Source organism: Diabrotica undecimpunctata, chromosome 2 (genome assembly GCF_040954645.1).
Source record: "Diabrotica undecimpunctata isolate CICGRU chromosome 2, icDiaUnde3, whole genome shotgun sequence".
In the NCBI taxonomy this organism is placed as follows: Eukaryota; Metazoa; Arthropoda; class Insecta; order Coleoptera; family Chrysomelidae; genus Diabrotica; species Diabrotica undecimpunctata.
Window position 1 is genome coordinate 67,948,305 of NC_092804.1, and position 22,658 is coordinate 67,970,962.

Here is a 22,658-nt window from a genome sequence, read left to right on the forward strand (position 1 = left end):
CATAAAAACAACTCGTACAGCGACGTTGGAACTCCTGCTGAATCTTCCACCACTTCATATCTTTATACAAGACGAAGCCATATCTGTGATCCACTGGTTAATACATGGTCAGCAACACATAATCCAGTGTGCTTACAGTGGAAAGCTAATCGAGGATCTAAAAGCAGATATCGTAATGGGGCAACCCGTCGATGCAAGGGATGACTGGAAGTAAGATTTACCTATACAAGCGGAAGCTTCCTGGTACACTGATGGCTCAAAAACATCGTAGGGTCTAGGTGCCAGTATAGGAGGAACGAAGCAAGAGATACATTTCCTGGTAAGTCTATGTAACGATGTCATAATTTTCCAGCCGGAAATAACGGCAATCCATTACTGCATGGAAGAAATTGAAAGGCAGAAAAGGTATCAAGGTTATGGTAGCCTGTGTACCACGGCACGAGGGTCATAACGGCAATGAAAAAGCAGATGGAATGGCCAAACAAGGCTCATTAATCCCATTCATTGGGCTGGAATCGTTCTGCGGCATTACAAAGGCAGTAACAAGAACGGCTACAAGAAAATGGGTAGCACACAAAGATTGGTGGAGGAATTCAACAGGACAAAGACAGGCGAAACAGTTTATTATAGAACATTCGCCAAAATTTACAGCAGGCCTAATAACCAAAGATAGGAAAAGAGTCAAATCCATAGTAGATCTGGTAAGCTGAATAAGCAGTTGAAGCTGATGGGATTGGCAGATGATGATCTATGCAGATTCTGTCACCTAGAGGAAGAAACAGCAGAGCACATTTTGTGTCAGTGCGACAGCCTGGCAAATGTGCGGTTCTCTACATTAGGTCGAGAAAAGTCACCGGCAAAGAGCTGCATGGAAGGTTCAGTCTCGAAGCTATTAGACCTTTTAAAGGCTTTTTTATGGCAGGTATTTTCACTTGATCTAAAAAGTCAGTTACACAATGAGCCATGTGTCGACAAGCATTTTTTTGCGCGAATAGTACCTTTTCTCCAATATGCGATCCGAAAGATACCAGATCGTCTTGCAGAGTGTTAGAAATGTACCGATTTGTAGTTCCGCCAACAATTACCACCAACCCTGTGCGTGCCTCTAAACATATGATACCCCACACCATAATTTGGTCTCCTCCGAAAAAAACTGTAGGAATAAAGTTAGACCGTTCATTTTGTTATCGTGTGTGTCGATATATTCTTTTCCTTACATCAATTGTATTTACACGGAAGTGGCTCCCACCCATAAGCAAAACTCGGGCCCAACAATTATCATTCTAATCTTGCTGTTCTTTACATAAGGAAATCTTGATCTACTATTCTACTAGCAAATAAAAGATAGTCCTTTAATTTCATAAAATTTTATTCAGTTTCTTTAAATTTACCAGTGTGTATTTTAGCTAGACAGTACAATTCTGTATAGTTATGGGGAAGTGCAAATTTCCAGAGATAAGTCTAATCTGAGGTCTATGGGAAACACCCTAAATAGTGCTATTGAGATAAAAATCATTTAATTTATTCTCAGTCACATTTTTATTGTACCAATATTCTTCAAAAACTGTTTTTCATTCTAGAAATTTAAAACCTCTTTAACTCAACATAATGTGTAAAATAAACTCTTATTTCGTATCTAGATATAAACCGGATATAGTCGTTAAATTTCAATTTCAAAGTAAAACTATTTTATTTGTTATATTGTGAAAAATAAACTAATTGTATACTAAAATTGGTAGTTGTGTTGCATTATTTATGAAGTGCATGACTTAGATAACAGTACCTAAATAATTTTATGTATAATGAGCAAACTTAGCCGAATTTTCTGCATAATATATATATATATATATATATATATATATATATATATATATATATATATATATATATATATATATGTCATTTGATATTCTTATTGTTTTTAATTGTATTTTACAGACTTACTAGTAAAATGGAGTAAAACACTAGAAGTAGTCCTGTTAGCAATAGATGAAGCTCATTGTGTGAGTAGTTGGGGTCATGATTTTAGAGCTCAATATAGAAAGCTGGGTAAATTAAGAGACATTATGCCTGATGTTCCTATTCTAGCGGTGACCGCTACAGCTACTAAAAAAGTTCGCGACGACATTGTTAAAAATTTAAAATTAAGGTAAATGATATCATATAATAAGTACACTGTTGAAAAAAGCCGAACACTTAAATCCGATTCCTTCCGGTTTTTAAAAATATAATGATCTAACTTTTGTGAATACATATATATTCTATTAAAAAAAAACGAATTTATTTATTAATAGAGAATATATGTTTAATCTAAAAAATATAGAAAATATGTGTAATTGGCATTCTGATGGTGTAACTACTGCCAAGTTACTTCAATTCATCTTTGGGTGCCGTACGCTATACAACATGTACCTAAGGCGTCCATGCTGGTTGTCGAATGTACAAAGATCCTTCTTCCGCTTGTAATTATCGTACTGACATCAGCTATGTCGCATCAGGTTCTTATAGCTCTCAATTATGAATGTTGCTTTCGTCCAGGGCCTATTTAAACTTAGACTTTACTCATCAAGATGACATTTATGAGATTATAGTATTGTTATTTTGTAAGAATATGGCGCAAGTATTTCGCCAAGCAACCTAGCAACCTTTCGTTGCTTGATGAGATCTAACAATTCTCTTTGGACATTGGCTCCTCTTAGGATCTCATCATTTGTTACGTGGTCCCCAATGGAAAACTAAGCAACCTTCTAAGACATCATATTTCGAAAGCCCCCACCTGATTCAGAGATCTCACTTTAAGTGACCAGGTCTCATTTCCGTACATCAGGATGGGCCATATGTTGTATTTCTAAGGGTTATGGAACTTCACGGCGGCGGAGGTATTTATCAAATTTAACGAAAACTTTTCTAGCCATTCTTCTTCTGAAAGTTTCGTCTTGTCTTGAAGATTGAATATAAACTTGACAATTTTCACTTTATTTATGGCAGCTCTAAAAGGTTATTTTCTAGGCTCTATCTCTTGTACATTCCATAATTAACTGTATAGCAGTTTGTATCTTGATCCTCTTATGACATATCTAAAATATGCAAGATTTCGCTTTTTAATAGTTTGAATGACTTTCTCATTTTTATTTTCTTTCTCATATATTAGATTATTATAGAAAGCCCATTAATTTTAATGCCGTTCTCGTTCTGTCGAAGCAAGCTGAAATATCTCGTCTACTTAAATGTTTAAACAGTACAGGGGAGAGAATACAACCCTATATCGGACGATCGAATCCAATTTCGTTTCACGTTTAACGTATGTATCAATAGTTCATGTCTGACGTTGTCAAAAGCTTTTTGGTAATCCATGAAGCAAATGAAAACATATTTTCTTTGGTCGTAGCATTTTTGCACCAAACTTTATACAAAAAGTGCTTCTCTTGTTCCCAAGTCATTTTTGAAACCAAATTCTCCTGTTCTTTCTTCACATCTGTTATAAATTTGTTATTTAGTATTTTTAGCAACGCCTTTAATGCGTAGCTTATTAATCTAATGAAACGGTGTTCTTCTCAGCGACTGGCATTGTGTTTTTTTGGTATTGCCACGAAGGTTTATTTTGCCATTTTGTTGGTATTTGCCCCCTGTTGCATATATGCTGTTACATACAACAGTTTGCATAAGCGTTTAATGTCAAATAGCTTAAGGATTTGTCCATTTTTTTAAACTAGAGATTGCATATTGTACTTTTGACTCTAATATTGGTGGTCCAGTTAATTCTATGTTTCTGTCATAAGCATTTACGTTACGATTGTCAAACAAAATATCTAGTATAAACGTTTGCCAGATGTGACATATTCCCTTTTGGTATAATACAATTCTGTTGTTTTTTGATATTTTTGAAAAGATTGTTTTCCTGAAAGAGTTTATTTTTTTTAATTTACTATCTATTAATTTAAATTAATATTCTTAAAAAACAACATGACCCTGAAGAGTTTATAAGCTTTTATAATTATTAAAACGACATATTCACGAAATATTTTTAGAATCAAAGCTTGCTTACTGGTAAGGAAAGTCTACTCTTACACTTTGTTTAAAAACGTTCAAATGAACGTGTAACATAATGTGTCTTCTGTTGTGTGTTTCAAACGCATAACCACCATCATACGACGTCGTCTTTAGAAAACATTTCAAATTTAACATTTTCAATTTATATGATTTATATTAATAATCTAATGCAAAATGAATTATATACCTTTCAATCTTTTATAGAAACCCCCAACTTGTATGTACGAGTTTTGATCGACCAAACTTTTATTTGAGCGTGAAACCGAAGTCAAATAATGTTTTAAACGATCTTGAATCAATTATGGTGAGGAAAAATAATAAGCTACAGTTCTCAGGACCAACTATTATTTATTGTATAACCAGAAAACTGACAGAAGATATAGCTGCATTACTTAAAGGTAAAATGTATAATAATGCTCTATTTAATTCAACGATAAATAATTATTTTAACATTGTTTTTGATTTGTTTTGTTTTGGAACTGGGATCTCTACGTTTATTGGGATTATTAGTGAAGTAAATGTTAAATAATACGTAATCCATAAAGATTCCCAGATATTACGAGAATCTCCCTAAATATTGTTACGTCGAGCACTTGCTACGCCCCTGATCAAACATACTAAACGTCGTTCGATATACGATTCGATCTGCAGCTGTTAATGCAGTTGAGAGAATTCCACTCTTCCACTCGGTTCTGGAAGCGTTAGAAGAGTGAGCTGAAATATATTTATATATATATATATATATATATATATATATATATATATATATATATATATTGATATGATATGGGAGAAATAAAAATGTTTAAAGAAAATAATTTATAAGTTATATACTAGAGAATTTAATAAAAATTATTTATGTGAGGGCATTTTTAATAAATTAGCATATAATAAGTGTAAAAAGTTGTATTTTAATGTTGTAAATATATTTAAGTGAGCCATGTGCATAGGCAACCAACTATACAGTAAATTGACAGACAGAAATTAATCATAATACGAATATAAAGTGGGGTTATAATAATAATGTTAGTTTAAAATGTTTAATTTATATATATTTAATGATTTAAATGTTTATTCTGATCTGAAAAGCCTAAATGTCAACAAAATTATTAATAGAAAAGAATGGAATTCTCTAGATCACCGGAGATGGCCATGTTTGCGAAATGGTTTGTTCCAGAAAATTCAGACATGTATTTAATAAAACAAATGGAACATGATTTATTGCCAGATGATTCTAGAACAGAAAAAAAGATATAAATACCCGGTGATTTGGATTAGAAGGGATCAGTTATGAGTTACAGTTACTATGAGGCCAGTTTATTATGAAAGTTAGTAGACACATTTAGTTAGTGAAGTAAATTGTTCAGAATTTTCAAGAAGGCAGTCAGAAAAGTTTAGTAAGAAATATGAAAGTTAGTTGGAGTCAGTGAATCAGTTACAAATAGTCCAATTGTTTAATATAGTGAGTTAAATGAAGATTAAAAATTATGCATATATTTTAATGTACATTTATAATTATACACAAATAATTATTGAAGATTAAAAAAAAGTATATTGGAAGAAATTAAAATTATATTATGATTGGAGATTAGTATAAATCAACTTATAATAATTGGATATTGGAATATTGAAAAGAAGAATAAATATAAATGCTGTTTTGCTGGTTTGCTTGGTGGTTTATAAATGCTGGTGAAGAAAAATATATCTTAAATTGGTAGAAGCTGATAATTGGAAAAAGTAATTTCACAAAAACAAGGATAACCGAAGTACGAAGACATTCAGTGGTGATTAGAATCTATATAGTGGAAAACAGTTCATTTAGGCATTCAGTGAAAGAAAGGTACAAAATTTTGTTAATATAATTTAGTTAGTGTCATAACAATTTCAATTTTGAAGATAGTTTGTTTAAATTTAACATTGTCTATAGAATTTAATTAGTTTTATAAGAATATCAATTTAAAGATAGTTTATTTTAAATTTACATTGGCTAGGTTAGATATATATGTGTGTTTCATAATAGTTATAATAAAGATAATTTAAAAAATACTTACAAACTAATTCTTTGAGAACCGCGATAAAAACCCTATATATTATATTATTAAAAATACTCATTGCTCATCATTCAAACAAACAACACATCATAACAATATATATATTTCAGCTCACTCTTCTGACGCTTCCAGAACCGAGTGGAATTCTCTCAGCTGCAGATCGAATCGTATATCGAACGTTTAGTATGTTTGATCAGGGGCGTAGCAAGTGCTCGGCGTAACAATATTTAGGAAGATTCTCGTAATATCTGGGAATCTTTATGGATTACGCTCTTCTTAACTTATCTCCAGAAGTCTTAAGGCATTTTTTAGAGTGATCTTGCCTGACATGAATATGTAGAGGAGGATCTTCTCTTTCGTGTATTTTATTTGGTTCCAGAAAACCAGCACGGTATAAGTAATTATGAGTCCGATCACCGTTATATATAAATATAAACAACATATTATACCCCAAAAGTATATGTTCCTCCTTATCCGCTTACATTTTTCTGTACAGATTGGATTCCCACCTTAAGGACTTCCTGTTCTCTGTGTTATTTTTTGTTTCCTCAGATATACAGACGTTTTTTCCTATTTGAGTTTCTGGTTACTTTGAAAACTCGACTACTTATTTCATAGCACTCAAGTAACACTAAGAATGTACCGTTTTCGGCATAGTACTAGTTTTTGATATTATTACTTCCATAAATGTTTCTAAACTATATCACGTTTCCCTGTTTTTAGAATCGTGACATTTATTTAACGTGATCAAATAAATATATGGAATTATTAAAATTTAATATATTCATTCATAATATCATTTTTACTTTTTTTTAGCTTCAAATATTAATTGTAGTCCTTATCATGCCGGTCTACCATTAAAGCAGCGACAAGAAGCCCATGAAAAATTTGTTAGAGATCAAATAGAGGTAGTAGTAGCAACTATAGCATTTGGTATGGGTATTGATAAACCCGATGTAAGGAATGTAATTCATTATGGAATATCTAATAGTATAGAGAATTACTACCAAGAAATAGGAAGAGCAGGTAGAGATGGCCAACCAGCAACCTGTGTTTGCTTTTATTCCGCAGCAGATTTTAGGTCACATAGGTTAGTAAAAATTTGTTTTATTTGATATCATCAGCAAAAGAAGGCAAAGAACATCAAAGTATTTTTGAAAAGTTTTGTTTTATATAAGCATTACTAGTAGTTTGTTTATAATAGTGATGGTAAACGTGGTGATTTTTGAATCACGCCGTGATTAGTGATCGTGATTTTTAAATAACGGTGATTTTAAAGGGTGACCCTGGTCATCGTTCTTTTATATACAGTAAAAGGTAGTCATAGTAATCGTAAACTAAACAACCCAATACTATAAAAACATATTGTTAATATTGAATATATTTAACTAATGCAACCACATAGTTTAACTTATAATAACAAATTTATGATACTACCAAAAAGCAATATATTTAAATCACTACAAAACATTATTGACAATGCTTCCTCTTTATTTTTATGTAATATGTATTATTTTTTGACATTTTACCATTCTGTGGTCACTACCCACATATATGAGTTTATTACAGGAACTTCTTTCATAAAATTCTTGTTGTTTATTGATATGTAGTAAATTTCATTTTTAGTGTTTCCACCTGTAGCATTTACGTCCATTTCTATTTTGGCTTTTTCTTATTAGAAAATGCTAGTCAAATAATATATCACCCCTTACATTTCTAGCCCATATCCAAATTCTCCTATCAAGTTTTAATTTTACATTATCCTGTAGGTACATTTTCTCTAATGCCTTAGTTGGGCTTTCATGTAATTCTTCCATTTTTTTTAAGTATGGAGGTTAATCTACCATATTTGTATCGGTATTTAATGTGAATAACATTTTAATTTTAATTACTATTTAAATGGGAACAAGCCACAATTAAAGGTTAAAATATGTTTATTGACGTTTCAATTTCCACTTTGGAAATCGTTAATTTCCGAAGTGGAAATTGAAACATCAATAAACATACTTTAACCTTTAATTGTGGCTTATTCCTATTTAAATAGTAGTTACTCTAACATGCCACAAGAAAATAGCTTTAGAACAATATTTTAATTTTAATATAAGTATGTACTATTATTATTTGTGTATTTGTAAGAGTATCCAAATAACAATTTATTTATACAGAGTGATTTTTGGGAGTTCAATTTAGAATATATAGTTTTTGGATATTCCCAATTATTCTAAAATACCTGGTGGCTGGAGTAGAGCCTCCAGACACTTCCGGTTACATTGGAAGTTGAATAAATCTTCGGAGTGATTTAAGAGATATGACCAATTTTTTTTTAAACAGTGTCCGATTTCATGTATCTTTTTTAAATAATATAATTGAAAATTTTTTATTTAGAACAATTTTTTTTAAATATTGTCTAATTTCATCATTTTGTGAACGAATATACAAGGTGATTCAAAAGGCGAACTTAAAATTGCTCAACTTTCTTAAATGGATATCCCTATTTATTAGGACCTTATTAGAAAGAACTTTAATTGGTTTTTCGAGTTTTGTTTATTAATTCCTGTACCTAAATTTAACATGTATTTAACTAAATGTTTGTATTATGACTTTGATCACCCTGTATATTGAAGATCATAATGGCCTCGTTAGAGATGAGAGAGAATGTAATATAGCGACATCAGAAAACAAAGATAAAGTCATGCCAAACAGGCTTCAGAATTGTTCTTCACTGTCATTGATGAGACTGAAATAACTACTAAATCAAATGAGGGAGCTGGGATTCCGAATAGATAGCCACCACAAGAAAAAAACAGAATTTAAGTCCAGAATCTATCTAGCAAATCAGATATAAGATGCACTTTTGAGATATATTTTAAGTTAACATAAATGCTGAGTTTATAAAATAGGTACTGACCATCTATTGCTTACAATATTTGAAATAATGGTCCTTAATAATTTGTATATTATTTATCAGTACCCAAAATTCTGAGTATAATTTTAATTAAGTTTTATGTCTTTTTACACTCTTACATCGATATTATTTTTAGTAATAATTTTTAGGTTACGTTTATTGACATAAAAATTCTATAAAATTCATTCACGAATTTAATTCATATAAAAATTAGCAATAAGTAATTTTAAAACTTCTTATATATTATTCATTATACTTAAACTTGAGATACATAACGTATAAAATTCAAAATTTTTGGGTGGATCTTGGTTCACTGTTAATAGCACACATTTTATTTTTTAATCTAATCCCTGACCCATGCATGGATTTCATGATATTTAATACTTGAACATAATATTAATCATATATATACATATATCCGCTTCGCAGATCATAAATGAAAATCTAATAATTTATGTTCACAATAGACATGAAGATGTTCTTTTAGTTCTCTAATTATAGTAGAGACTATAGTAGTACTATATAGTAGTATACATTAATTTGATGTACAGCGTGTTACCTTTGGTCTCGTCTCTAAATTCGAACTTCGTTGTCGCACTATGCTTTAACCCTAAGGCTGGATAATGATAATTCATCTTTTAACTGTGAATATTGTCTATTACTTCCTCCTCTATTCAAATATTTTTATATGTTTTATCTGTATTTAATGTACCTATTGTGGTCGTTTTTACTTTATTATTTTTTTGATGTAGGTTTTTACAAAAGGAACTGTCTGCAATCAATAAAGAACGAAAGGAAGTTCTGTTAAACAATATTACGAATTATGTTGAAACTACGGAATGTCGAAGAAAATTTATCCTTTCATATTTCGAGGAGACGATGAATACATCTAAGAGAGATAGATGTTGCGATAACTGTTCAGCACCGTAAGTAATTTTTTAATTTAATTTATATATATATATATATATATATATATATATATATATATATATATATATATATTATTATAAAAAAACTACTGTCAAAACGATAGTCGTGTTCGTTTAAGGCTACCAAAATAGATGGCGCTTTTTGGCGGTATGAGTTTGTATCTACCCTAGTGTCTAAGGACGTAGGGCATACAGAAATAACGTTATAACAACCTATTGATACCAATTCCTACACGGAAAGTTGACGAATTGTGTTCCTTTGGCCGTTTATTTTATTTTTATATATTCGGCGTCTCAATTCATATATATATATATATATATATATATATATATATATATATATATATATATATATATATATATATACACTTAATCGCAAAAGTTTTATACCACCAAAACTTATGCTGATTTTGTTTTTCTCGTAAACGGATTAACGGATCCCACTTTATTATTTTAGACTTTTTCTTTTGTATTTACACTGTTTGTCAAATGGTTACTCAAACTTCTGGTTTGGTCTTATACCAGTTGGAATAAAATGTTTGTCTTATTTTAAGTTTGAAACACCCTGTAGGGAGGACAAGGTACAAGGGTGGGTTTACATCAAAACCATGTTGTGTCTCATGTTTTGTTAACATGTTTTTTTAATTTCCATGTTATCTTTAATAACAAAGAAAATAGACGGTTTTATTTTTTAACAAGTGTTTTAATTGAAACAATACTAACTTAACAATAAAAAATAGCAGCAGATAACAAAACTTAAAAAAAAAAAGAAATAATGTAAACTAATATCGCGTACTTCCCACTCTACTTCTAATAACAGCTTCACATCGACTAGGCATGATGGATATTCAGTGTGCTATTTGATTTTAGTCTATGGAGTTTCAGATAGCAATAACCATAGTTTCTATATCTCGCCGTGAAGCAGGAAGGGGCCGACGAAGTCTTAATTGTCTACTGACAATATCCCATAAGTATTCAGTAGGATTTATGTCGGGACTGTGAGGGGGCCAATTCGATGTCTGAATATTTACCTCACTTGGCTTGGTGATTAGGTTATGTATAAAACAAAGTCAAAAAGAGGAAAGGAAAGAGAAAATATATATATGTAAAAACATCATCAACTACAAATATAAAATGAAATCACCTCAGAGAAGATATCTAATATATAAATTAATTTATACACTAAAACATGAGCTTAAGTAGATGAAAAATGTTATAAAAACAAGTTCCCTTTTCTATTAAATCGAAAACTGACATGGCAGAACGGAGTTGCCAACTGACAAATATAAGTATACAATATAAAGGGCAAATAACCAAAATTAGGTAAATATATAAAACACGAGATCACATCCCAAATAAATGAATAGCTACTGAAGCGTCTTATGAGTGAATCTCACAAAAAAATACTCTGGATTACTTGTGTACTTAATATATAAAATACTTGAAATTGTATAATACTTAATAAAATGCAAATGCAATTAATGAACAAAGATAAAAAAATAAATACCAACTGTACTGCTATGTCAAATAAGACAAAGTTCTACACAAAAGTAACTACAAAAAACTAGTCCTAAAAGACTAAAAATAAGTTAACTAAATATATGTAGATAATGATACACACAACAAATGCTACTTCTACTAAATGTAAACCAGGGATCTACACCAAAGAACAAGATAAGGCATAAATATGATGTACAAAATATTAAAGATAACAAGTGATAGTATCCTAACTAGCATCCTAACGAATTTTTGTTTTGTAATTTTTATTAAATTTACAGTTACGGTATTTTTTCACATTCTTCTATTTTTTTCCAGTTATGATTCGTTACGAACTTGCGAAATGAATGCGCCCACTTTAGACCATCCTGAAGAAACACCCTGAAAAATTGTTTTCCAATCATCCTGAAATTTTACTTTCTCGAATATAAAAACCGCTAGAATTCCCTTGTTGTTCTTGTCAACACATTGTCATTCTTTAAATAGCTTTCTTATTTTTAGGAAACGAACTATCAATCTTGAAAATTATGAAGGATTAGACACCAATGGTAATTTTGATTTTTCCGAGGATGCAAGGTTATTTTTATCCGTGATTGATAATATGCCTGGGTATGGCATTAACACCTACGTTAAAATTTTAGTAGGAAAGGCTGAGAAGAAGTATGAATATTTGTATGATAAACCTTTATGGGGATGTGGAAAAAGTAAATCAAACAATTGGTGGACCGAAATTGGTAAGTCTTTGATATTTTTTTTTCTTATTTCGTGATCTTTGTATAATCCACTGCTGGAGATTTTTTCTCAGTTTTTACATTTTTATTCATTAGGAATTTGTTGCTTACAATTTATTCCCGTTACTTAAAAAATCATCTACTTATACATACATTTTGGGATATTCTTTCGCTTCTCTTTGTATACATGGTATAATCTTCGTTATGCTCATATTCCATGTAAAGTAACATTGATGAAATAGGGTACTATAGATAGAAATCAGATAGGTCACATCCAAAACTAATATCCAAAAAATGGGAGACAATAGTACATATCGTAAGTTCTTAAAGAGTAGTAAATGTGGACACCGACCATTTTATAGTAACAAGAAACAAGATAATTAGAAAGCCAAAAAAGGTAAAATAAATCAAGATGGAACTCGGATCAACTAAACGGACAAGACAAACGAAGGGTATGAGAGAAACTTAAATAGATAATTAACAGAAGTTAAAAACACAGAAAAAATAGGAAACAGATAAATGATATCATTTGGGAATTAGTCGAAGAAGTTCTAGGACAGAACGAAAACGGAAGAAAATTCGACACAGCTTATAAAACTAAAACCAAATCTAAAAAAGAAAATCACTAAACGAATATAAGTAAAAAATTAAGAAGCTCACCAATGCTGTGAAAACAAAAAACATACAATGGTTTGATTAATTAAAATGTTTAAACAGATTGAAAAAGATAGTAGTATACTATTATATACCCAAAAATACTGGAAGGGAACTCATTTCACCTAAAAATTATCGAAATCCAGAACAAGAACAATACGCCAGAGTGGACAAAGATGTCAACGATAACAGATGTTGTAATGAGATGAAGACACTAACCCATGAAGAATATTTAAAACTCATTAAACGAATAAAACGAAAAAGTAGTTATAGAAATCCCTAACAGTTATAACAAATAAACTGAATGAAATTATAACACTAGCAGATGAACAACAATGTTTTAGGTCGGGAACATCATGCACCGACGCTGTATTTATAATGAGGCAAATGCAAGAGAAATCATTAGAATACAACAAACAGGCATTGTACGCAAGAGAGACAACTAGGAATAATCAAAACCATCGAAAATATCTACCCAAACAACACAATAAAAATAAAAGTGGAAGAAGAACTAACCGACCCTATTGAAGCTGGCAATGGGATAAGACAGGGAGATTCCCTGAGTTCTCTATTGTTCAACCTAATTATGGATAAAATAATAAAAAAAGTAAGATTTAAAAAAGGATACAAAATTGGAAAAAAACAACTTAAAATAATCTATTATGCAGGCGACGCAATACTACTCTCTCAAAGTGAAGACTATTTACAACATAATCTGCACCAATTTAATATAACCGCCAGAAAATTTAACATATTAATTTCCCCAAAAATGGCAAAATGCATGGTTACAGCAGCAAATTTACGAAGATGTAAATTGGAGCTGGAAGGCCAGATAATAGAACAAGTGATGGAGTTTGAATATCTAGGCATCACATTATACAGCTACGGATAGCTCGAAACTGAAGTGGAAGATCAAGTAATTAGAGCAAACAGATCCGCAGGCTGCCTGAATGAAACAATATGGAGAAATAAAAATATCGGGAAAAATGAAAGGCAGAATTTACAAAACAGTCATCAGACCAATAATGACATACGCGGCAGAAAAACGACCTGACACAGAGAGAACAAAAAGGCTGTTAGAAACAGCAGAGATGAAAAGACTTAGAAAAATTGATGGTAAGACACTATGGGACAGAGCTAGAAGTACAGATATACGATGTAGATGCAAGGTGGAGAACATCAAGAACTGGATAAAAAATAAAAGAGTAGAATGGAACGATCATATAAGCCGAATGACAACAAATAGAGTAGTAAAGACGGCAAGAGACGGTTCACCAATAGGAAGTCGATCAGTAGGAAGATCACGAAAACGATGGAACGACAACTTACTAGAGGCACATTGAAAAACAGACAGTCATGCCTACATAAAAAGAAGAAGAAGAGGAAGAGAAATCTCTAACGAATTTACCAAAGACAGGCTGCAAAGTTATTAACGAGTATCTATAAATTAATTGTCGAGATGATGAGAAATAAAAGAAATGTCTGAAGACTGGAAGGAGGCAAAGAAAATGCCAATATTTAAGAAGGGATAATAAACTACAGAGAAACTCTGTATAACATTACTAAACTCCATATATAAAAGTCTAACATCTCTCATTAAAAAAAAACCCATTTGACTCAGCAAAATAAAACTGAGGATGTAAAAAAGAATTTCGGGAAGGCAGATCAACAACACATCCAGTGTATATAGTTACACAAACAATTAAGAAATGCAATGAGCACAGTATAGTACAACTATACATCCTCTCCGCACATTTCGAATAAGACTTTGACTCACCGAAAGAAATAAATTGTTACAGGTAATGAATAATCCATTTTTCCCGTCCAAGCTAACCAGATTAACAAAAAAAGACAATAGAAGCCTCTCAAGCAAAAATCGTAACAGAATAAGATACCACACAAACAGAATCGAAAAGGAAACGAGGGTGAGACAAGGCGACTTATTTTCAAGTACTCTCCTTAATATAACAGTAGAAAGACAAGGAACAGACAAGGCGAATATACGTAGGCAATATGGTATCTTTGTCAATATATAGGAAAAATCCTTAATAAAAACTTACAATCGAAGCGAGCAAGAGGACTAGAGATTTACCACAGGAAAACAAAATACCTAATTCGTTTCAGAAAAGAGTATAACAGAATAAAGGAAAGTACAAAGTAAGTCCATCACTGCAAATACTCGGGGGTAATAGGAAATGAAAGAAATGATAAACATAATATAGCGTATACTAAAAAACAACAAAATAGAACGTGGACGCACAGAGACTGAAATGGATGGGACAAAGTGAATCCGACTTCCTGAGTAATGTGTTACAGAAAAACAGAGAAGAAAACCTAAAGAAAGATGCGAGGATCAAGATGGGAGTGCGTTTTATGGATATATATAGATCATGTGAATACGCTATAACCAACTAAACATACGTGGATCAACTGAGAACACGACATAGGACTACAGCTATGTCATTAACTCTAGGTTTGTTGATTGAACATGACACCACATATATAAATGCACACATTTGCAAACCCAAAATATACATACACACATGTACAACTACAGCAAGCTCAATCGGCAAATCATTAGGTAGCCAACAACTAACTCATCATACGGAAGAATTGTGCTGCGACTAATAGCTCTTTAACCCTGAGGTGTAACATCACCATGTCCAGAGGATGCATGGTACGGTGGGAAAAGTGTTGCCTAGACGATGTCCCTAACTCTGAAGCATTATATTCTTCGCACGATATAAGCGAATTGCCGGGCCTGACGGTGTATCATTCCAACTCATGATGGCGCAAAACAAGACCTATAAATGAGTGACTTCCGAGTCCATAAATAAAAATATAAAGGAAATGAGCAGAAAGGTAACCCTAGTCAAGAACTCTGTCTCAATCCCAAATAGGTCTTACTGAAAATGACCCTAATCAGGATCCTATAGGCGAATTTTCAGCACAGTAGGGCAGCTTAGATAAATTTTCTATGTGTAACTGTATTTAAAATATATTTTGTTTTGCTTTTTATGCTTTAGGTCGTCTTTTGCTTAAGCACAAATTTTTGACAAATAAAAAGTCTGCAAATAAATTTGTTGTTGTGTACATTATCTCGGACACTGGAAAACGCTTCTTGAACAGCACGGGAAAGTTAATCACGGCTCCAACTGATACCATATTGGAATGTTTAACAACCAAAAGGTAATTTTTATTCAAAAATAATTTCAAAATACTACCACACAACTATTGGAATCTTTGAAGGTGTAGCTTTTATTTGTATTATAGCAGTAAATTTATAATGTGATGGAGAAAACTCATTTAGTTTGAAGATAAAGGAGTCCTTTGGCTTTCGAATAACTTTTTGCGCGTGCTTTCGTAATGTTTGATCAAGGCTTTGATTCAACAGTAAATTAAACGTAGTTAGTTAAACCTATGTGCCACTCATGATCACTCGCTGGATGATTTTCGGTGTTTGCTGAGCTTCATGGTGGTTTTCCTAACTACTTTCCAGTAGTTTCTTTTCTCCTTCTGGAGTATGGTCTATAACAGAATCCAGTTCCATAGTTTTCGGCTGAACTTCTTAGTTTGCTTTTTATGTTTGTTTCTGGCCCATTCTTGTCCCACGAGAAGCTAGAGCAGTGATGGCGAACCTTTTGAGCTCGGTGTTTCAAAATTTGAACATAATTTTCGTGGCGTGCCACACATCAACCACAACTTTATTTTTTAATTCACCCTACTCTAATTATTCGTCCTTTCCTCGGCTATTAGATATATTGGTAGCAAACTAACAATGCCATTGCATCCGTTGACAAAGTGCGATAATAACTACAAATCCTGAGGAGTGCCTTTCTGTGGATTACTGAAATGAGTTTCTGAGCTGCTACAACTCTGGAGTATATCGGAAATAGAATTATTAGTTTTTCGTATTTTATCTGCAGGGTGGGAAGTATTATTAATTGTATAACTTATTGACAATAAATTATTGTTTCTATTCCTTAAGGACTTATTTATATACCTTTTAGCTATCATTGGTGATCTCAAACACCGAATATTTTTAAAGATAGTAAAACAGTAAATTAACTGTTATTAGACAAAGGTGTTCAATTATATTTGTACATTATCTGAATAAAAAGTGGCTGGCCTGAAAATCTCAAATCTAGGACGGAACTAGCGTATCTGTTCGTTGTTTTTAATATTCTGTCCTCAATTTTGTTTTTTTTTATTTAAATTAAATTGTAATCTTACCCAAAGATACTGATTATTTTTTTTACCTAACTTCAGTTTTGATCTTCATAAGATGGGCTATTAATCGTTGTAATTTGGATTTTCATAGGAGTATTTCAATAATTAAGTTAACTGCTTCTCGTGATCATACAATTAAATTTAAGCAAATATTAATAACTGGGGTGTAAATTTGTTATAAAAATATGAAATAATTAATCTTTAATATTGTTCATTTTATTTAGTTCTATTTGGATAAAAAAAGGTGATCAAGTATCTAGTACTCAGTCCACTAGCAGCCGGCAAGCGACACCATTGGACCAATTTTCAAAACAAGAGGTTGATACTAAGACATCGGAGGTATACAGGTAAATACTTAGTTCAAATCATAAACCAGATTTTATAACCATGTTTTTCAGGTTGTTAGTGAATAAAAGGACGGAAATTGCAAATAGCGAAGGTTGCATGCCTTATATGGTGGCTTCTACAAAAGCTTTACAAGAAATAGCGGAGGCAAAGCCTCAAACCTTAAGACAATTGGAGTCGTTACAAAGTAAGAAACTTTTTTTATAAAGTAAAATAATGACGGGTTTTACAAAGGACTTTAATGACAATTTTAATATTTTGAATAAATTGAAGTAGTTTTTACATATTTATGCATATAAATTTTGCAACTTCTGTTGCTTGCTTTCATACTAATAATTTTATTTGCATCTAGTTCCATCGAGTAAAAATCAATTCAATTGATTTGTGTCTTTGCTTCATCGGTAACTATAATATGGTGTTTGTTATCAGATGTTTTAGTATAATATATATTTCAACATTTCTTTGACCATTACCAGAGTTATTGCATTTTCTCATTTATATTGCAATGAGAATTAAACTCACGGTCCGATTTATTTATACTTTACTATGGTTTGTCACCTAAGTTTAGAAATTATTTTCACGTTTATTCTCACAGATTTTGTACGTTTAGAAAAATGAATTTTCGCAAACTTAACGCAATAATGTTATTAGTCCAAGAAAAGGAGGAAGAAGAAGTGTTGATAATGTCAAATATAAATAAAAGAAATAAAAATGTAAATTAAATTTTTTTATGTCGTAATACAGAAGGTGCTTTTAAGTTAACAGTCGAAAGAAGGTTGTTTCAAAACGAAGAAAAATTTCAAAAATATTTTAGACTTTCCAAGGATTTATTTAAAACTATCTTACAATTTATTCATAAGGAATAGGTATATCATAAGGGCTGCTATTACTAAAACACCCTACAACCGAAGACAACATCCGATTTCTGCAGAAGAAAAATGAAGCATCACTTTGATATTTGATTCAATTTGATTCCGATTCGATTCGATAATCTATTCAATTCATTTTTTTCAATATTCATTTTATTCAATTAGATTCGATTCTATTCGAATCAGTACGATACGATATTTTATTTTATTTTATAAAATATATAAAAATAAACTTATTTTAAATTTAAATTGTGGCTTATTCCCATCAAAAATAGTAAATTTCGTCAAACACACATCGTCAAACACACACTGCTATCGCTCTGCAGCGCGCACAACTAAGCATAACCGAACAAACCATTACCATAGACAACCATTTCTTTGATTTTGATGAACGTGCGCGGTGTTCGACTGACTATGAGTTATGCGTCGCTCACTATTCTAACAAATCATATCGTAAGTCGCTGGGTTTTAATGAACGTTACGTCATCTGGTTCATTTAAGAGTTGATCTAATTGAAATTAAACGTTTTGCGCCACTGCCCTTGATCGTTTATAGCTCCAAATATTTTGCGGAGTATCTTACGCTCGAATATTTCCAAAAGTATTTCAGAAAATGTTTCCTTATATCTTTGTAAATAATGAGAATTTATAATTTTTAACAATGTTGCATGTTCCACGACTACAAAATAAACCACCACTACAAAATAAACCGGAAATAAAAAAAAATGTTCAGCGGAAGTGAAAATTTGTTACGACCGGAAGTTCATTAGGACATGTTAGACATATTTTTACACGCTGATCACGAAGCCGTTGTCAAAATAAGTATATCTATTATAGTTTAGGAGTTAATATACCATACCGTTTTTATTAATTTTCTCCAAACCGGATGTGCGTATTTCCATTTTCCACAATTTTTGTCGAAATAACTTTAGAGCTGAATCGGACTCCGTTGTCAGTTTTTCTATCTGTTATTTCTATTCTATATATTCTATTTCTCTATCTATTAGTTTTTTCAATCTAAGACTGGGCAAACAGACGGACAGGCGGATGGACAGACAAAGATAATCTAATGGATCTAAATTTATTTTCGTATTATTATTTCGATCCAATTATACGTAACGATTTTTTATAACTTTGTATTGAAATTCGAAATAATGCGAATATATTTTTACTTTGTTTCAGTTGATGGTTTTACGATAGCTAAATATAAGAAATTTGGTCAGTTGTTGTTAGATGTGATTCCAAATATGAAGAAGTCGATTAAAGAATTATTGGTAAAATATCCTATACCGGATGTAAAAAATAGTATTAGTAACACAATTAATATGTCATACTTATTGTATAATGCAGGAAAGAGTTTAAAAGAAATTGCAGAGGAAAGGTAAAATTATTTTCAACAATTCATTTTATATCAATCTTATTTAGAAAGTAAACCATTTCTTATTTAGCAGAAAAACTTAAACATAAGCTAAAATATCATTATGAGCTTAAATTAAATAAGAACGGCATGGATAAGAAAATACTGTATCAATAAATGCTTCAATATGATTACTGCTATAAAAAAACCCTAACTAGCATTCTTGTTTATGAAAAAGTCAGCAAAAATTATTATATTATATAATCATATATTATATATATATATATATATATATATATATATATATATATATATATATATATATATATATATATATATATATATATATATATATAAACATTTAGGGATTCTACAGTATTCACTGCCTTCCCTCGCTCAATCGTTTACATCTCTCTCTGTTGTCCCATTCTCCATCGTTTAGGCCTCTCTTACTCATGGCGTCGTCTACTTCGTTCCTCCAGGATTTTCGGGGTCGTCTTCTTTTCCTCCTTCCTATGGGGCTCCATTCGGTTATTCTCTTTATCCATCTGCTGTCGCTAGTTCTTCTTACATGTCCATACCACTTAAGTCTTTTTTGTTCTATATTTATTATGTTTGTTTCTATCGATGTTCTTTGCTTTATTTCGTCATTACTTCACCTATCCATTCTTGTTACTCTGCAGCATCTTCGCAGGCATTCCATCTCTGTTGCTACTATCTTACTGCTGTTTTTCTTGTTTATGATCCAATTTTCAGCCCCATATGTCATAATACTTCGCACTAATGTTTTATAAATCTGTATTTTTGTCTTCATATTTAGGTGTCTATCCCAACATACTGAGTTAAGTTGCCGGATTGCTGTTCTTGTTTGTCCTAATTTTTGTGTAATTTCTTCCTCTGTTGTTGACTTTTTCGTGATTATAAACCCCAAGTATTTGAATTTATCATTTCCTTTGATTGTTACATTGTTATCAATCTGTAGGTCTTCTATGTCTTCTTCACTTGTAGATAGGTACTCTGTTTTTGCAAGGTCACCACTTGATCGTCTGCAAAGCTTAACGTATATAGCTATTCGTTCCGTACCGTTACTCCCATGCCTTCGCATTTTCTTTTCCATATAGTCAAGGCTTTCTCTAAGTATAGTTTGAATCATGTAATCATTGTAATAATGTAATCATTAATTTGTTTAAAATACATATTTATAAGTTTCAATCTGAGAATAATGTGGAACAACTAGAGTTCAATGCCTTGATTTTATGTGGTGATTGGACACTCTTCTGTTCTTTTCTTCTTCTTCTTTTTTATGTAGACATGACTCTGTCTACTGTATATATATATATATATACATATATATATATATATATATATATATATATATATATACATATATATGTCTACTGTATATATATATATATATATACATATATATATATATATATATATATATATATATATATATATATATATATATATATATATATATATATACAACAAGGCGTACGACCATTAAATTAAATTTCAAATATATGACCAACCAGCCAGCAGCAAATGTGTAATAGCGTTCCACCTAACTTAACCTATTCTAAATAAACTAACTACACTACTATTCTAGAAATTAAAAGATGACAGGGGAACTAGGATTACTTTTTTTCGCATCTAGTGGTCATCCAGAGTGACTTACAGACAGAAAGGGAAGGCATTTTAATAAACTTAAGAATAATTGTATACACCTTTTACATATTTAATGTAACTTGCAAACCACAAACCGTTGCAAGTTTCACAAAGTTCGGTGTTAACTGCACCGATTTTATATAAGTGCTGAGGGAAGCATGCATATCCGAATTTCAGCCTACATATGGTAACAATATCATCTCTTGTAAAATCATAATCTTCACTGCACTAAATACGTAGGTCACCAAAGTTACAAATGAAATCAGGTTTCAAAGCACGTGGTGTTACCATTACCTCTGTAATGTAAGTCGATAAAACCTCACCAGCTACAGGGGGTCATGTAAGATGCCCCCATTTTCAGTTTTTAATAATCAACAAGTTAACAGTCTATTGCATTTACCTTGATAAATACCATGAGGATTATTTTTTAATACGGATGTCCTTCCAATGTTTTTATGTGGCCATACAATGTTTTTAACAACTTTTTATGTAAGTAGTAAAAAACCAACGTGTTATTTCTATATATTTAAATTTTAACTTACTTGTTTTTTAATATTGGTATTTTTACTCTCTCTTTTAGTAAACTGATGATGGAATGATTTAATTCCGAAAAGATCTTCTTTAAAATAAAAAATTTTTAGCTTTTAATAAGCATTTTTTATACCTTAATACACAAGAACACCACGTGCTTTGTATTCAACAGGTATACTAGCCACTCCTGGATATCTCCACTTCATGGTTTGTTCCAGTTTCACTTTTAATTTGAAATCAGGTTTATTTCTTTGATTTACCGGATAGAAAACATTCTGCGATCATATCTCCAAACATGCTAACAAGTTTTAAAATTAAATTGAATTTATATACGGCTCCAGTGGGCATTGCTATAATATGCACTGTATTAAGCATTTTCCCATTTATTTTACGGGCCATGTACTCAACTGCAGCAAAACAAACGAACGGCATATGTCGTACCCCTACGGGCCCTACGATCGTCCACATGGAAGTGAAGAGATGATAAACTTCATTCTCCCACCAGCTAAAAGTGCTCCACCCAAATTCCAATCTTTGATCGACCGATACTTTCTCTTTACTTTATTTCTCGCGCCGGCATAAGTGGAAAAATCCCTATTAATTTCGTGTGTAAATAGCCCATATGAGAAATCATTTTATTTTAATCTCTATAGGCGGAATTAAGATCAAACGAATGTGCAATTTGCCATTATAGACAGACTCCAAAATGTTTACATTATCAATCTTAGAAACGCAAAAAGATTAAGAATCTTTTCGGCTCCCACGATATACAGGGTGAAACAAAAATGCTTCAATATTCATCCAAAATTTTAAGAAGAATTATTTTATTATTCAGAAAT

At 31.3% G+C, this 22,658-nt stretch overlaps 1 protein-coding gene across 2 annotated transcripts in view; it reads left to right on the forward strand.

Annotated features, from left to right (window-relative positions):
- The window catches only part of LOC140434652 (bifunctional 3'-5' exonuclease/ATP-dependent helicase WRN-like), a 49,885-nt gene that overhangs the window by 22,126 nt on the left and 5,101 nt on the right, over positions 1-22,658 (forward strand). For both annotated transcript variants that reach the window (XM_072523067.1, XM_072523066.1), the window contains exons 4-12: positions 1,939-2,149; positions 4,255-4,448; positions 6,918-7,191; positions 9,759-9,932; positions 11,934-12,166; positions 15,844-16,006; positions 17,272-17,394; positions 17,446-17,579; positions 19,443-19,641. In XM_072523067.1, coding sequence (XP_072379168.1) covers positions 1,939-2,149; positions 4,255-4,448; positions 6,918-7,191; positions 9,759-9,932; positions 11,934-12,166; positions 15,844-16,006; positions 17,272-17,394; positions 17,446-17,579; positions 19,443-19,641 — 1,705 coding nt within the window. The remainder of the gene's footprint in view (positions 1-1,938; positions 2,150-4,254; positions 4,449-6,917; positions 7,192-9,758; positions 9,933-11,933; positions 12,167-15,843; positions 16,007-17,271; positions 17,395-17,445; positions 17,580-19,442; positions 19,642-22,658) is intronic.